The following is an 18,995-nucleotide window of genomic DNA, read 5'->3' on the forward strand; positions in this document are numbered from 1 at the left end:
GCACTGTATCGTACTTATTAAGAAGTAGCAACTAAGTTGTTAAGTTACGTTACCCCTCTCGCTCCAAATACACTCTCCATTGTATGTACATTTTGTAGTGAGAGACATCGAGATTCCAAGTAGACCGTTCCTCCGCTCCGCACCGCACCTCGATCACGTCGATTCTTTCCCAACGTGAGATCCTGGCATTCCCGTATGCACCATTAATGATTAATCTCTCTCTCTTTCTCTCTCTCTCTCTCTCTCCTTCCCTCCTTCTGCGGTGGCATCGATATCGCCGCCGCCACCGCGGCGTAATTACACTCCTCGAGTGCTGGGAACTGACATTTCTCGTTGTGTCGCGATGGAAGAAGAATGTCACGGGGCTGACCTCCTGCTGGCGAACTGACCCGCTCATCGATCGTTCCTACGTTCATTCATGCCACCTCGTATTTTTGCCACCTCGCAGTGGGAACATTCGTCTGTGTCTTACGTGAAAATTTGGACTTGGTGCGTTCGACGCTTTTCACAGACTCGCACGCACCACCGTTCGCGATCGAGATTAGCGTTTTTCCGAACACACTTTCACTCGACGCCTCGGCACGGCGTCTCCTTCTGCGCTGTAATTTATTCGGCATCCAATCTGATTTTTATCTCTAGAGATTGTAATAAAAAAATATATGTATGTATATCCGTGAAAGCATCAAACGTAATTTCGAAGTGTTTCTCCGGAATAAATGCATATCGATAAGTGCTACGTAGTTCGAAGGTAAAAACAGAAAAACGGGAGTCGGAATTAAACGAAAGCAGAGGGAGTCAGATGATTCGTTTCTCTCTCTCTCTCTTTTTTTTTTCAGCGAACAGATCTCGGCTCGCTGCCGAACTATATCGCGCGTATCTATGCACCCTGAGAAAAAAATTTTTTCAAATATAACGAATTTTATCGCATCCAAACGAATTTCATCATTGGCATGCTCCCAAGAAACTAACGTTTCGATTAATAAATACGATCGTTAGACTTTTCAACGGATCTTTATTTTAAATAAAAAATATGTTTGAAACAATAGATCATTTTCTTACAAAGAAATTATTTGTTTCATTTTACATATTTATCGTAACCAAATAATATTCTATTTGGTTACAAGATATTATTTTCAAGTAATGGCGTTCTTTCCGTTAAATAATCGAGTTCTCTCGAATGAGACAATAAAATTTCTACTTTAAACAAATAATGTTTCGTATATGCTGTTTCTGTGAAACAAATTTTAGTCAAATAAATGGAAATGCTAAATTTAAAGAAACCTTTCTCTCTATGCACTTACGGGCGTGCGAACGCGTGTTCTCATGCGTGTATGAATTTATACACGGGCATGCAGAATGCCTCGCTGAATCCTCCGCGGGATGAACAGGAACATCACGTCGCGCGACCCGAAAGCATCCATGCGCGATTGACCTGGCGTGCGGGAGGCGACGAAGGGAAATATAGGATGACGCACGTCTGACGGAGCGAAGCATCTTTATTTACTGTTAGTTTCATGTATACATATATACACACGCACAAATCTATAAAGGGCGTCAATCTTCGTGCTCAGAAAGGAGAGAAAGAGTCGGCGTGCCCCGAGGCCGGTGAAACTTTTCACGAGGTAGCGCGTCAAGGCCGGCGAAACTTTAAATGGGGAGTATGATAATCGGATAAACGGCTGCCGATGCTCTCTTGGATGCACTGCGACGCGCTGCCGTTACAATTATATGTGATGCGAGAGAGAGAGAGAGAGAGAGAGAAAGTGCTCTGTGGTTGCGCCGCACGACCTCGCGGAACACCTTCCTCGCGATCAAATGCGGACTGCGAGTAAAGAGTGTCTTGACAAAATAATCATGTAAAACGATTGTTCCGAGATAATGACGAGACGCGCATAAACCTGTGAAGACAAGAATAAATCCTTGAAATAAATTTCGGGCCAATTCTTAAGGACGATGTCATATTACTGATCGACATGAAGACCCGATGAGAAAACAAACTACCGAAGAAATGAACTACCGACGTCAAACCAAAGTCGAAACAATCGAAATTACGTCGAATCGAAGTCAACTTGATGTTCATTTCTTATGTTCTTTTCTCGCTGGGGAGGCAAAGATATCGAGAGAATGGCAGAATTAGTGTAATACCGAATAGAATCCTTCGATATCCTGGAGTCTAGGATTTTCATTTTGCGCATATCACAGCAGGAAGCTGTTCGGCATTTTGCTGAGAAAGAGAACCAGTTTAGTTCATTTTGCTTCCGTTTTGTAGCCTGTCCGACATGATCCGTTAACACAGCAATCTGATTAATTTTCTCCATCCGCTAAGTGGAATATATACAGAAATTACATACTGCGGAAACGAGCCGGACGTCACTAAAAATATTGAACATTTCAGACCCACGTCAACACTTAGAGTTGATCTGACATAGATATGTGCAAGTGCTTCTGGCAAAAAATTAATATCAATTCAAGACTCATATTTTCATGTATAAGAGCAAAAATATATAATCTTATATAGAGATAAAATTTTTCTACATAAAGAAATGCAATTTGAAAATATTATTATTCTTGTCGTTCAAGAATAATTTGCACAAATTGTGAGAAAGAATATTGGATACAAAAAACGATATCTTCAAACTAATATAATTCTTAGCTTGAAGATATAATTTTTCTCTCGATTCATAAAAATTATTCTTAAATAACATGAATATGTACATTCGTGACGGAACATGTAAAATTTCTTCATGCAAGAACAAAAGTTTTATCTTCATATAAAATTCCACGCAACACACACAAGAGCTAAGAAGTGTCTCAAAGTCTCATTGTCAGAAAAAGTTTCCTTACGACGTGTTAAGACGTCTTAATGTTTCCCGGAATTATATATTTTTGCTAATATACAAGAATATATGAGAATATAAATCTTGAATTTCGATACTAATTTTTTTTTATTTAGCGACGTGTTGCTCGATAACTTTATATCAAACAAAATCTTGAAAAATTGCACAACCCTCGCTGGCTTCGAGTCTCGCGTGAATTCAAGTCTTTCTTTCTTCCATACGCGCAGTTTGAAGAATCTCAAAGGAACAATTCTCAAAGGAAAATTACACAGATATTTTTATTATTGCTCGACGCTCGGGCGTGAAAACTATCTTAGACACATCACATGATTGACGCTCGACGCGCGGACGATCACGCGCAGCGTCGCTCGCGTTTGTCATACGCGCGCAATAAGTTAAGCGTAAAACGACGTACTACGTAGCCCCGCATTTTCCCGGCTTTTACGCGGACACGACGGTAAAAAGTAATGTCGTTCACAACGGGCGGAGGGGGGAGGGGACGAGCCTTAATCCGAAAATCGCAATTGACTACGCGCGCCGAGCGGAACGGCACGGTTCTCATCGCCATAAAAGAACGGAAAGCGCGCGCGCGGCGTATCCGCTTTTACTTAACAGCCAGCACCATTGTCGCGGTTTGTATAACGAAGTTTTAGCTTAAAGATTAACTAACGCTACGCGGGCCCCCAGTCGTCGTTCGGCACGAGCGGATACCGTCCGGACCGCGAGAAAATTAGCACGGCGAAAAGCGTACGGACGCGCGAAACTAGGAGGCAGCTATAACATTAGCGTCAGCGGAATTCGGCGGTAGAAAGCTGAAATTAGGTTCTCTCCGGATCTGCGAGTTACGCTGAGTCAACCCGCGATGCACGACGACGAGACGACGACGACGTGTGAGGTGCATATTCGCTGTACGTCGCCGCTGTCTTTCGGCGTAAAAACCGGCAACGGGAAGATCTCGAGATGCGATAAATTCGAATAGAAAGTTCCGGTCCACTTCGCAACATGATTTTCACAATCCGCAAGGCGTTCGCACGAGATGCTCCGGCGGCGGTGGAGTGTCGTTACCCGAGTAGAAAAATGTTAGGGAAAAACTGGTTGCTAGACAGAAACTGGACGATTTTTACTGGCTTGAATTGATTAGACAGTAACTTCAGAAATTATCCAAAAAATACCGACTATTATTTCTTAATCAGTTACTTGCCGTAAACTACTTCCAAAAAAATAGTAAGTTAATATTGGACAGTTTTTATCCGGCAAAAAGTCTTAAAATTCTGGCTAGTGTTTTTCGGCCATTTTCTGGCCAGAAACCAGGCAAAATAATAAACAATTGAAATGCCCAAAATTGTATTAAGAATTGCTCCGAAACCGGCTAATTTTGCTATCCAGTTATTGCCTAAGCAAAAATTTCTCAAACTTGTAAATTTTCGGCCGGTAAAACTGGTTACTGGTTGGAAACTGGTTTAATTTCTACTTGGGCAGTAAAGAGAGAGAAGGGAATCCCGCATCGCAGGGTTGACGAAGCCCGATCCGCTCGCGCCAAAGTGCCGACCGTCTTCTATTTTGATTCGGTAAGTGGGAGAATCTCCGATTCTCGTGGTCCCCGATTGATTTCGCCGATGGTGACGCAAAATGGAAACGAAGAGTACACCATGGAGAAACGCAGAAATGACATTAATCGCGCGGACATTTTGTCTTCGCGAAAACCGAAAGCTCGCGCGTTCTGCCACCCGAGTTTGCATCCTGCTGAAGACTCGTGTCGACACGAAGAGTCCTTCTCGTCGCTCGCAATTGCAGCCTTAAACGAGAACAAATACTTTCCTCCCGTTCCTCTCGGGTCACCGGGAAGAAACGCCGACCTTTTAGTTAGAGGAAGCTTGCTACACGCGAGACAATGCGGCGGCCGGGAGTCTATTCGCACGCTTCGAAGATCGCTGACGCAACTGACGGAAAAGTCGGCGTACACGCATTGTCCGATTCGCATTTCTGCGAGAGATTTTTCCCTTTTTCTTTTCCCTCTTCAGGGAAATCCCACCGCGCCTCCCTGGAAAACTATATATGTACACGCACCGGTGTCGGCAACATGGCATCTAACCTGTCGTCCTCGTGATATCCGATCATCTCCTCGCGATAATAACGGAACAAAAGGCGGGGACGATGAATCAGGAAGTCGCCGGGAAGTCATGATCTCTTTGAGATCACGATAGATCGTCGCCGCTGTCCTCTCTCAGCCTCCCTTGATTTTCCCGCCGTCGGGATATCTCTTTCTACGCTCGCCTCGGCGACCACCTGATTCGATCGATTCCCATTCCTCGGCAACACACTCGGGTAATACTGGCGACCGTTGGGTGCGGATGACACAACGGAGTCGTACGTGAGAGAAAATCAGTCGTGGCACTTCAAGAAACTTCGTTAAGCAACGCTGGTCGTCGAGACTTCCCGCCCGCCGAAGAACCTCGTACACGAAACTTGAATTATCGATCTCCGCTCTTTCCCTCTCTCCCTCTTTTCTCAACATCCACACTCTTTTCCTTGACGGGCGGAAAATCGGCGAGCAGAGATTACTCAAGTTGAACATCGACGGACGAGGGTTCGATGGGACGAGCAGCCTCGATCATCGAAATCGTCGAGCCGTCGTCTCGAACCGAGGCCGTCCAGCGTGAAAGCGAAACTGGTGTCGACATATCGGATGACGAGTTCTTCGAGTTCGACAAAACGTGGCGCTACAACCGTGCTGGCGAAGCGATGAACATCGGGTGTACGAAAGATTGGGGTTACGAACTCGTGGAGGCCGGGGAGGCTCTCGAGCCTCGTCTCCGCGACAAGTCGGGCGGCGACGGGTCGTAGGGTATCGCGGCGAAGCCGACGTATCGGTTGTTCTTCTTGTGGAGGAAGCCGCCGGTGTGCGGGTCCGTCTGATAGTAGATCACCCGGCGGATGCCGAAGGGATCGATGTAGCCGAACGAGCCGACGTTGTTGCCGTCCGGCTCGCGTTCCTCCTCGTGGTACTGTCTCTTCAGGTAGTACTGGAAGCCGTTCGCCGTGCTGTACGTGCCGTCGTAAGGCGGCGCGTCGACCGAATCGCTTCGCGATACGGGCGTTCGGTAGCCGCTCCTGACGGGAGGACGCGCGACCGAAGGGTCATAGGGTGCCTCGAGGATCGGAGTCGGTTGCGCCGCGGGTCCGCGGTAGTATGTGGCCTGCGGTCGGTGATGAGTCTCCAGGCTTTGCAGGCCGGTCGAGGAGTAGCCCGGTCGGTTCGAGTAGTAACCGTTGCCGGAAAACGGTCGCGGTCGAATGGTCGTCGGGATGTAATAGCCGGAAGTGATGTCGTTGCCGGACAGCGGCACGACGTCGTTGGGATCCGGTCGTCTGTAAAAGAACGGTGTTGACATGCATTTCTGTATGATACTACGAGAAAGTTGCTGTTGCTTTTACCGCAGCTGGCTCTTATCTAGTGTGCAATGAATGCGCTTTTTGTTGCGACGCGTTATCTTTCACGCAGCGGATGCCATTTCGTAACTGATACTTTTCCTGTTTTTATTAACGCTTAGACTCCGCTCGGTCCCGAGTGTAAAGCCTACGGCTTCGCCCAGGAAAAAGAAAGATCATATATGAAATTTGCCCGTATATGACTATATATAATCGTAAAGGAAAAATCGCATATGTCCATAACGAAAAAAGTACTGTTGTTTACAAATTGTATACAAATACAGTCGAAGTAAACGCTTCCGGTTACTTGTGCCTCTGACAGCGCTTGATATCGACATTTAATCAAATGACATAACATCATTTTTTTCGTATGGACATGTATAATCATATGTGTAACCACATTTACGAGCAAAATTCATATAATTTTATGTAATTATATATAATCATAATCACTTTTTCCCGGGTTTGTACAGAGTCAGAATACAGAAGAAACGTCCGTGCGTTTAATGAAAGAATGACGGTATCTAAGATATAGGTTAAAGGTGTCAATTTCAATTAGGATTAGGAATTATATATAAAACTTCGCCTCTTCGAAGCTTCGAATTTCTCAGCCTTCGACACGTTATATTAGAATAATAAAATTTTGAGGTATGAAAAGTCGAACATTCGGTTATTCGGAAATTCAAACATTTGAATATTCGAAACTTCAAAAACTGGAAAGTATGCGTGCTTGTTTTGTAGGCATAGTAAATGGTATTTACTTGATCTTGAAGTTTATTTTTTTTTTTGCATTGCGTTATGCGGTTATGTATCATGGTAAAATTTGCATTTATTTTAAAATAAAATCAAATGTTAGAAATTAGAAATAGGCAAGTAAGAACCAAGCGCGGTTGTTAGATGCGAATACATATTTTTTTGGAGAATATGTTTGACAATGTGACGACGCACGCGCCGACATTTCATCAGACTTTCAACAAACGCAAGGAATCTCCCTTTCACGTTAAACTGACTCTCCCAATTCTTAATGTTAATAATCTTTTTCTAAACCTATTCATTATAAATCAATTATTTAATTATTACATTTTAATTAATTCTCTGGAATGTTGCGAAAAATGCTGTCTCAGCCAGAGATCGAATCTGGATTTCCCCACTTGCCGGGCGAAACGCCTTAATAATTAGGCTACCGAAGTTTTCGACAGTATTTCTCACAACACAGATGATTATAAATATTGGATCGAAAGTAGTTTCGAAAGTAGGATTAATATTAGTTTTAAAATAAAATTAATAAAATTTATTTTTTTCTTATTTATGCCTTTTTCATTCATTTTGTTTTAGTTACTAACTAGACAAATACAAATCTCAGAAATGAACTAAAGATATTCAAACAACATATATTTATGTCTAAAAGATATCTTTACTTAGGACATTTTAGGACATCTTAATATTATCTGATAGCTCATATTCTCTAATTGCACATTTTGTTATGTTCTCTAAAATTAGTCTTATTCACCGCTTCGATATCCTGAGTCTTCGAATCAAGTTTTAAACTTCGAATAATTCGATTTTGAATCTAAGAATCTTCGAACTTTGCCGTTAAATGTCAACTTATATCGATGTTTTGAAGCTTCGAACATGTCGAATAGTATTTCTAACTTCTATATACTTCCATACGTATTCCATATCTCGTATGTTATCTAATAGGAATATTTTTAACATATTGATGTAACAACAACAACAATGATTATACATGGATTGCTTTTCAAAATATCACGAAAAATATAAGCAAGTTTGATGATTTTATAATAAATATATAATGTTAATTTTTGTTCGTTTCTTTTTACATTATATATTGTATAGATAATATTTTGTTATGTATTTTCTCATTCAATATGTATCTCTATAAGTAGTTTGTAAAATTATTTCTATTTTCCAGTCATTAAAACCGTCACCCAAATGTAAGTGACACGGTAGTCTAAGTAAAATATTAATTTTCCGATTTCAACCGCTTCATACCTGAAAGGATTGGGCGGTCTTCTGGGCCTGGCCAAGACGCCGGTCTGCGCCGGCACTTTCTTCGATTCCGCGACCGCGTCCTGAATAGGTCGGTCCTTACCCACGTAGACCATTTTGGACCTGAAAGGATCCCAGCGATGAGTTCACGTCTAATTATCGTTACGAGATACACGATCTCAGACGCCACCTCAGTATCCGGAATCCCTCGTGGTCCGCAATGTAATCTTTCAGTCGTAAGTATCCGAGAGGGTCCAGCCAGCCCTCAGTGCCGATCACCGTGCCGTCGGCCAGCCTCTTCTCCTTTCTGTATTGCCCGTTCGCCGTTTGAAAGCGGAAAAATCTCTCCGGGCCCTCGTCGGTTTGGATGTGATACTGCGTGTTCGGATTCAGGTTCCAGCCGCTCCTCTGCGCCTCGATCTCGTCCGCGGTCAGGCAGAGCGCCGAAACCTGCAACGTGAATCCCGCTCTCTCTGAAGTCGTTTCCGCGCTGCGAAATTCCACTTGCGCGGCTACACCTCCTTTCCAACTCGCGTTACGCGCTGAAACTTCACGAGAGACTTCTCGCTCAGCCACCGAATATTTCGATGAAATGTGGAATCAATTAACATGCGTTAACCTAAAAATAATCACCTGGAGTCATTTCATACCCCAACGATCAGAAAATGAAGCTCATGTCGCGGATTTTTTTTACTGATCGGGTACCAATATGTATTTTTCATTTGGACATTTAGAAGCCTAACCTGCGCAACAAAAATAGGCTGTGACCCATTTTACTCATAATATAAACTTGTAAAAACACGTCGGGGTTTATTGATTATAATTAACATATATAGTTGACATTAACATTTATTATAAATGAAATGAATATCTTAAACTATATTTTTTATTTAACGTTAAGCTTAAAAAATAACTATATTTTTAAAAATTTATAATTTTTTTTGTTTAGAAATATTTATTATGTTATACATTTATATAATACAATAAAGAAGTATAAAAATAAACCATCTTTTATAATCCTGAATCAATACTAATAACTTTGTATGATGGAGATTTAGCCTTATTTTATATTCTTATAAAATGATTCTTTCAATCTTTTTTAATAATTATTCTTTACGAACCTTTAAATATCTTATTCCATCGAAAATGAGCAATAAAACAACGTTTTTTAAATTGATATCTTCGCTTATTAGAAATACTGTCATAATAAGACACTTGATGTGCTTATTCCAATTTTTAAATATTTTTTTGGTTTTCTCTCATTTTTTTCAAAAAAATAGTGAGTAAATCTACATTTATAATGTCCCTAAATAATAATAAATCACAGAACAATCGATAATATGCTATATATTGTTAATAGTAACGATTTTTAATTGGGGTCTAAATGATCCCAAGTAATGTTTACAAAAAAATAAGGTGACTATTCCCGGGTTAAACATACGGGAACGCGCGGGGAGAGGATCGATTAGAAATTAAGAATATGCGGAAGGTGATTCATTATACTTTCTACGTCCACTTTCAATTTGAAAGCATAATGCGTGCAAGGTGTTGTCCCGGGCGTATCGTTCTGTCGTTGTACGAACATTCGGAACGCGTGTAATATCACCAAGAGGTAGAGGCAAGTACATCAGTCTCTCAGAATTTCACCAAACTCGGAGGCCGGATGAAAGGAACACACACTCTTGGTGTGTCCGGCGCTCGCTACTATCACCGGCTCGTATAATTATCAATTCCAGCTGATACCCGTCGCCGAAGCATGAAGAAAGTGAGAGGCGCTGGTTCAGCCACTATCGCGAGTCGTCCCAGATGCATTCGGCGAGCCGTTTAAGGTTTCGCATAGGGCGTACGCGAGCGAACCTTTTGAGTTAAAAGCGAGGCGACACGCTGCGTCGACGAGCGCCGATGCGCAGTATCGACTAAATTAACAAAATGCCAATTGCAAAATGTTAAGTGGTAAATGCAAAATGCAAGTGTTATTATTTAACTTTATGTAAGTCGAAGTGTGTAAAGAGAAATAAAATGTTAAATGATGAACAAAATATTCAAGTATATATATATATATAAGTATATATATATAAATATTATACTTTAATCTTTTGTTCGTCATTCAAGTATATATATATATATAAGTATATATATATAAATATTATACTTTAATCTTTTGTTCGTCATTTAACATTTTATTTCACTTTACACATTTCGAATGTGTTATGTATTTCGTTATAATGTATCTTAAGAACGTTTCGAAATGCTCGGAAGTGAAAATGCGTTATAATAAGTACCGGTTATTTTATATTGAGTTATTAGCTCCACTGTGTAACAACCGGCTATTAAACACGATGATTCCATAAGTGATCATCGCTGGAATATACTATTTAATAGCGGAGATATTAAGGGGGACCATTATATCTACATTCATAATATTACCTTCTCCTCTACTAAACATTTACTCTTACTCATACTCTTATGACGTACTTGTGATATATTTGTGAAAATATAAACTTGTGAAATATTTTAAATAAATATAAAATTTATTCATATAATATGTACATATTTTCCCTATGTAAGAGTTAAAATATCAAAATGAGTTCAATTTCAATTCTAATAAATGTAATTTACGCGGTCGGGATCCTCGGGCGAACGATTAGTCAGCATGGACCATGTGACTCTTCTCTGCTTTTCTCTCTCCGTTTTATTTTCTTTTTCGTTTGTTTTTTTTCCTAGCAGTAGATACGGCGCGTCGTAGGCGCGGCAACGCGTACTTCGCTCCGTCGGCTGGTCGTAATCATTCCATTTACGGCGCGTTACGAGCCGAGGACGATGATCGTTCCATTTGGAGCGTGGCAGCTCTCGTGGCCGGCTCGAGAGGAGGACGCGCTTCATCTCGCCCGGTGATCTCTCGCTCGTGTTTGATAACACAGGCGGATTCCAACGTCCTCGTCGTCGCCGCGCCCGCTCGCGTTTATACGAGTCACCCGCGGAGAGAAAGAGCTTCGATCGCCGAGAGAAGCCGATTGCACAAATCCCGCGGTTTTCCGCGACGAATTGTCGCGTTCACGGAAGAAGAGCGTTCTTGCTCGTTTACACGTTCGACGCTCGTTCTACCGTGCACGATTTTTATCGCGCTCATGGCCATCTCAAGAGCGAGAGCAGCTTCGACGTGATAAAGAAAGAGACCTCCCGCTCGGATAATTTCTCACGCGAGGAAAATTCGCGCGCGCGCGTTACGTAGCAAGGAGACGTGATCTCTGGTTACGAGGAGGAGACGACTGACGATCAATGACGATCGACGCGATAATAATCGCGATCGATCGACCTTCCACTGCGCGTCGCGCTAATATTTGCATCGTCAGACCGACCAATCAAAGACCGAGACGAGACGAGCAATGTGCATATGCCCGAGTGGAAATATAACACTGATACTTTATGTTTCTGTTATCTAATGTTTACTGATATTAACTCTACTTGGGTACCCTTTTTGTAAAACGGCCAGTTTTGCAACTTCCGATTAACTTAACCGACTGATTAAGTGTCAACCGTGACTGGTTATTTCTGGTCAGTTCTGTGCTAAAAAAAAATTGCGTTCAAGCAATTATTTGCTAAGGAATATTGAAGTAATTTGTTTTATTTGGATTAAGTAAGTGTTACTTAAACGCAGCTTTTTTTTCTTTCAGTGTGCTGCATTCAAGTGATATTTACTTAATTCAAATAAAATAAACTATTTCAATGTTCTTAGCAAATATTTAGTTGAGCGTGGCAATTTTTGTTTTCAGTGTGTTCAATGACAAATACGACTGGTTGATTCCAGTGGAACAATCAGTGGATTAAATTAACCGGAGGTTGTGAAGCTAGCCCTTAAAGATAAGAAAGAAAGTTGAAAGAAGGAAGGTAAAACTGAGTAATTGCTTTTCCAGCATAGAATAATAGAATGGTAACTTTCTGTGTGTAGTGTCACAGAATTAAAAGTTTAACATATAAGGTCAAAATTGCACCTCGGATATCGCTTATATATCGCGCACTTATTGGCGAAGCTCACGCTAAAATAGAATTCTCGCGTGAAACCTCGCGTCTCGATCTTCCTGTCCTTTCCATCGTCATATCATAAAAACCCGAGAACCGTGTATCCCGTGAATCATAATTAGGCGCGTCTTCCCGCGCCTTGGAAGATTTAAAAAGGTAGAAAGTCCGATAAACTCAATTCGCTCGAGTTCGTGGACCACTTCTTACCTCCGTTGTTTAGTCGTTGTATATACGTTACAATGCAGTACACGACAATCCCGCCGACCTCGCCGTGTAGTAACGTAACGTAGTGCCCTCCGCCGTAGTATCTCTCGCTACGGGGAACATTGCGCGCAAACACACACAGTGGTCACGTAAGAGATACTTATCCCTTCTATCGTGGATTTTGCGTGGGATTGACCAAGACCAACTGTGTCCGCCTTGCGTCGGACCATATTAAGAGATGCTGGACCGAGCAAACGTAGGGCAGACATATCGATATTACGCATCAGGCTATTTCGTGCTGGCAGAAAGCAGAAAATAAAGTCAAGTACAAGTTTGATGTTCGAAATAATTTCCATTATTTTCAATGACTTTACTCCATATATCGGGTAACTGATGAATGCTCTCGTGGAAAAAACTTTGACTCAAGTCCTTGTCAACTGTTTTAAAATGTGTATCCGCCAGATGATGCTGAAGCGATCAAAATAGGTGGTATTTCGATAGGGCTGAATCTGGCGAATAAACCACATAAAGAAAAATTTTCCAGTCTAATGTATTGATGAAATCCCTTCGTCTCTTTCGCGATATGTAACCACGCGTCATCGTGCAGCAGAATCATCTAACTAGTCCCATTGCTGGTAAAAAATCTTTTTACAAGTTTTATGGATCACAACACCTTCATCCGAAGCGGAACAAATCATTTCGATAGATTGAGCAGCATTTTTATTAATTTGGAATGCAAGAAGGATGCAGTACCTCACATGCTTTTTTTTAACAACATTAATGTTTTCTGAGGTTATATTGGTTACATCTGAGGTTATTAGGCTGTCAACTATTATAGTGTTTCTTAAAGCTTAAGATTAACTTTTTCAAATCACCATAGGACAGAAAAAAAATTTATATTTAAATCAGAGTTATAGGACATTAAATGCAAAGGCACCGAATTAATTTGTACGCTTAATAATTACGTTGGTAAAAGTGAACTGAATTTTCTGTTGCCCCGGGAATCAAGCAAAAACTCAGTTATAAAGATATCTGTGAGAGGTTTCTTCAGTCAATTGCTCTCAGTTGTCTCATTCGAGTTTTAATGCGGCCGAATTTTCACACGAATGTTCTCAGTCGCGATGACACAGATTTCAGCATTTCTTATCACCGTTTTCACTGATCCCTATTCAGTTGCAGGAATTGTATTTGTGTGTGTAAGTGTGTACATGGGAAAAAATTAATATCATTAGTTAATATCAATTCAAGTTAATAATATTCATTCATTCATTCATATTCTCATATATGAATGAAAATATAATCCTATATATAAAGATAAACTTGCTTGTATAAAGAAATGTACTGAAAATATTATATTCTTGTTATTCATAAATAATTTTCATGAATTGAGAGGAAAAAGTATTAACTCATTCTTAACTCAATTTATCGGTAAAAATGCCTTAAATGTGGCTTCTCAGTAAATCGAACAGGTGGTTTCTAAGCCACTTTTAGGGTCATTTTTATCATTAAAAGTAAATTGAAAATACGAATCATTGGATAGAAAGAACGATATCTTCAAACTAAGAATTGTATCAATTTGAAGATACCGTTTTTTCTGTCCAATATTTTTTACTCTCTGTTTATAAAATTTATTCCTGAATAACAAGAATATGATATTTCTAGTGGAGCTATACAAAATTTCTTAGTGTAAGCAAACTTTATCTTTATGTAAGATTATATATTATTACTTATATATGTGAAAATATGAGTCTGCAATTGATACTAATTTTCTTCCGTGTACATAACAAAATAAGAAAAAATATTGGGTTGGCAAATAAGTTCGTTCGGTTTTTTAATCGGAGTAGGTTTACTCGTTCTGCTATCTCTTTTCCACAGCGCTATCGCACAACGCGCTTGCGCAGCTGAAAAGCGACGTTCCACCTATTTGTAAACATACGCCGGTTAATACCAGAGTATTGTGCGTACTGCACGGTTGCAAATATGGAAGAAAAGAACGTCCATTTTCGCCATATTTTACTTTTTTATTTCAAAAGAGGCAAACGAGCTGCGGAAGCTCATAAGAAGATTTGTAATGTGTATGGGGACGATGCTTTAACAAAACGTGTCAAAAATGGTTTGCCAAATTCCGTTCTGGAGATTTTAGTGTTCTGGAGATTTTAGATGTTAGTGACGCGTCCCGTTCTGGTCGTCCAGCAGAGATTGATTCAGCTGTAATAAAGAATACCGTCGACAAAAATCCATCGCAAACAGTACGAAAGATTACTACGACACTTAATATATCCTACACAAGTGTAGAAAACCATTTGCGTCAGTTGGGATACGTTTCTCGCCTCAATGTTTGGGTGCCGCACGAATTGACCGAGGCCAACTTAACCGCTCGCATTTCCATCTGCGACGCGCTGCTGAAACGCCAAGAAAACGATCCATTTTTGAAGCGGTTGGTTACGGGAGATGAAAAGTGGATCGTCTACGATAACGTAGTACGTAAAAGATCATGGGGAAGCAGCAGTGAACCACCACAAACAACCTCGAAGGCAGGATTGCACCCGAAGAAAATTATGCTCTCAGTGTGGTGGGATTATAAAGGTATCATTTATTATGAGCTCTTACCATCAGGCAGGACGATCGATTCAACTGTATATTGCTCCCAATTAACGAAATTGAATCAAGCAATACGTTCGAAACGTCCAGAATTGGCAAATCGAAAAGGAGTCGTCTTCCACCACGACAATGCCAGACCCCATACTTCATTAACTACTCGGAACAAATTGTTAAGGCTTGGCTGGGATGTTTTGCCTCACCCTCCTTATTCACCGGCACCCTCTGATTATCATTTGTTCCGGTCGCTGCAAAATTCTTTGAACGGGAAAAACTTTGCTAATAATGAAGCTGTTAAAACGCAACTGGATCAGTTTTTTGCCGGTAAACCTCAGACGTTTTATGAATGTGGGATTATGAAATTGGTAAAAAGATGGCAAGAAGTCATAGAAAAGAATGGTCAATACATTATTGATTAGTATATATTTTGTATATTAAATAAATTGTATTTTATACCAGTCAAAAAAACCGAACGAACTTATTTGCCAACCCAATATAAGAAACGGAAGATAACTCTATCGCAATGAAAGACTCGAGAAAAGTAAACGAGAAAAAAGGACATAAGAATAACTTGACTGAATCTAGTAGATTTCGTCAAATTGTTAAAATGTCTGTTAAATTCGGAAGATTAAGAAGTCGCTATCTCCTGCTGGAATTAATTTTTTTCGGCGAACAGACTATCAGAACAAAGATAATACGGGTTGGGTAGGTAAAATTAGCAGGATACAATTAACAAAATTAACAAGTATCCGTAGATGTTGTTCGCACCGGAACGAAGGGGATTAAGTTTCTCTCTCGCGAGCGACGCTCACAGGCTGCACTTGAAATTCCCTCGAGTGCGCGACTTTGCTTTACGGGACACGCGGTGTAGCCAAGGTACGCCACACATACACACTTGACCCTGGACCTTCCCCATATATCACACATGGTGGTGCCTTAATATTCTTCGCGTTGCTGCGCCTCTTCGCCAGGAAAGAGAGTTTGTGCTCGCAGATTGCTTCGGTATCCTTGAAACTGGTTCACAATGTTATTGCTGCGAGGCAGTTTGACATGAAAAATGGCCGTATCGTTATTACAGGAATCACAGACTCCACCGCCGGGTCGACATCCTTGAAACTGCCGGGACGGACGGACCTTCCTATCCTCGAGAAGATCGCCAACGACTTTGTTTTCGCGTGTGCAAGATGCGATCAAGTGTCTAAACGCGTTTTAGTAACGCGAAACTCTCTCTATTTCTCTCTCTCTTTCTCTATCTCTTTCTTTCTCAAGAGCGACACTTGGTCGCCGGACTCCGCGACGGTTTTATCAGGCCCGATTTCATTGCACATCCATGCACGCTGCCTTCTTCTGCATTCCGCCTGTTGGAATTCGCAAGAACGAGCGGTAGATTGAGATCTCCGCGCCATCTTGCCCGATATAGCCGGCTTACGGTTTTTTTCAGCACGTGAAAAGATCGTAAAGGATAAGCGCGAGCCTTGTATGTGACGTAATTTATACACGGTTCTTATACCATCGCAGGGTGGGTGAGGCCTCTCCTTTTCCGGTCGCTTTTGTTCGCGAGAGAGAGAGAGAGAGAGAGGTCGCGAAGATGCTCTTCCTCCGTCCGTCTCTGTCGAAATTACAGTTCGCGCGAGCAACTGTTAATTTCTCGCCGAGCGGAAGTCTCTCGTCCTCAACGACGTCGGCAGCGGCAGCTCGTCGTCAAAAGCGAAAGGTATCAATAGGTTACCCGGTTTTATACGAACGCCGAGTCGTCACGGGAGAGAGAACCCTAGGGAGGTTATTAATATGCGTACTCGCGCGCAATACTCGCGAACACAACGCGCAACGTAACGCGTTATTCATTATCGCCCCGGGCAATTTCAAAGTAAAGGTTAAAGCCTGCCGTTCCCATAAAAGTGAATTTAATTGGAGTCTAAACGATCCTCTCCGTCTTCCTCCTCCTCTTCCTCTCTTCCTCCCGGCCGCGTATGTACATGCATTACGACGGAGGCCCGGCATGAGAAAGTAATCTGATATATCCGCGAATGCGAGAATAACGATAAAATGAAAGAGTTATTCCGCGCATAATTGCGACCTCACAGGTGCAACTAGGATCACATAAACAATCGGGAAAGGAGAAAGAGAGAGAGAGAGAGAGAGAGATTGACTACGCAAATTACGTTATGTATCGAGGATACTCAGCACAGTGGCACGAATTCAATTCATTTCATTCATATCGCATAATAGCGCGCGCGCGATTCTCCCAGGAACGGTGCGGATTCCGCGTGCGTGCCAGCTCCCGAGACTCGGCGCGACTCTCGATTTTCATCCTCGCCGAGGAAAGTCGGCGTTTTGGGCCGGCGATTCCGCACGAGGTCGGCCAAACCGCGCGATTAACCCGTTAAATTATCATTGCGCCGTCCACCATTGTCCGTTGGGATCCCGTCGGTCACGGTGATTTCACCTCCTTTTGTACAGGAGCCTTTGCACAGGCTCCTTTCGCTTCGCTTCCTCCGTTCTCCTCTCCGCCGCCCCATCCTCTCTCGCTCGCGCGCGCGCTCGTGCGAGCTCCACTCTCATTAAAAACACCCACACTCCGCGGTTCCCACGTACCTCTAATCGCGTGATATAATCGGGGGATTATAATGAAGCTATGAGATTGGCGACATTGGATTTGCGCCGGCAGTGAATTCGGTGTTTATGAGAAGGAAGCGCTAATTGCGCGCGGGTAATTAATTTAGATAAGAGAAAACTAAGCTAACGAGACCTCCCCGGCTCGATCATTCTCCAGATTCGGCTAATTAAGTCGGCATTGACACATTTCCCGCTCGTAATTCATCGCGCATGTTTATACGAAAGAACTCGCGGCACGCGTAACACTTTTTGCGTCAACCACGCGGCACATATGAAAGGGAAAAACGTACAGATATATTCAAGGAAAATTTGCCAAATAGTCAATTTGGACTTTCGATTAAATCTGAACTCAAAATAATCAATTTGGAATAATCGACTGTATTGGTACGGAATACGAACAGATGTTATTGTGATCATCCCCAAGATTCAACCGTAACGCTTTTCGAATTGCTCAATTATAAATAAGAATTTTAATCTAACCAAATGACTTAATTTAAGATTAACTCTAGAATACTAACGTGCGTCTCTGAGAGACAGATATTCTTTATCCTCCTCCTCTTTCTTTCTTCTTTACTTTTTACTCCACGAATTTCCGCTTTATATTTTGAAAATTCATAGAGGAAAAGCACTAAAACTGATTCAGCTATAGTAATTATACAGATAAATTATCTTGCGTAATTAATTAAATAATTAGCGTAATGAAAATACGGCGAATAAAAAGATATATCCACAAAATTGTCTTGATCGACTCAGCACATTTGTGAAAATTGATGAACACTTTTTTTTCTTACTCGAACAATCAATAAATAAATAGTCAACAAGTATTCGTCCAATTTTATAAGTTTGCTAACGCGATCACAAATGTTATTTCGTGGATACATCTTTTTATTTGAAAGTATAACATAAAAAATATGTCGGCGTGCGTTTTCTCACTCCTGACGTCATTAAACAAAGACAGAGTCATAGCGATTGTTTCGGAGACTTAAGCCGGTCTCTGAATTCCTTCGAATCAGATCAAATATTTATCTCTGCTTTTCATTGCTGTCTGTTTTTCATTACCTCCCACGTACTCCTACACATTAACCGAAACGATCGAAACAACATCCGCTTATCGGCAACAACAATGCGCGCCGTTGTTCATAAGATGAATACGTCAAGCCTGCGAAGCATCTGAAAACTATGTGTCGCACTCGCGGTTTGCGAAGGCGCGGCATCATCGGTGGCATCTCGCGCTTATCCGCACGTCGTCTGGTATGCGTGTGACTAACACGCGATCTTGTT

At 41.6% G+C, this 18,995-nt stretch overlaps 1 protein-coding gene across 2 annotated transcripts in view; it reads right to left on the bottom strand.

Annotated features, from left to right (window-relative positions):
* Window positions 1–1,478: 1,478 nt before the first annotated feature.
* The window catches only part of LOC106747557, a 29,890-nt gene continuing 12,373 nt past the window's right edge, over window positions 1,479–18,995 (bottom strand). For both annotated transcript variants that reach the window (XM_014625199.1, XM_014625190.1), the window contains exons 2-4: window positions 8,467–8,726; window positions 8,280–8,399; window positions 1,479–6,206 (exon numbers count right to left, since the gene is read on the bottom strand). In XM_014625199.1, coding sequence (XP_014480685.1) covers window positions 5,609–6,206; window positions 8,280–8,399; window positions 8,467–8,726 — 978 coding nt within the window. In that variant the 3' untranslated portion in view covers window positions 1,479–5,608. The remainder of the gene's footprint in view (window positions 6,207–8,279; window positions 8,400–8,466; window positions 8,727–18,995) is intronic.

This window comes from Dinoponera quadriceps, unplaced genomic scaffold, assembly GCF_001313825.1.
Source record: "Dinoponera quadriceps isolate SergipeBrazil2010 unplaced genomic scaffold, ASM131382v1 scaffold282, whole genome shotgun sequence".
NCBI lineage: Eukaryota > Metazoa > Arthropoda > Insecta > Hymenoptera > Formicidae > Dinoponera > Dinoponera quadriceps.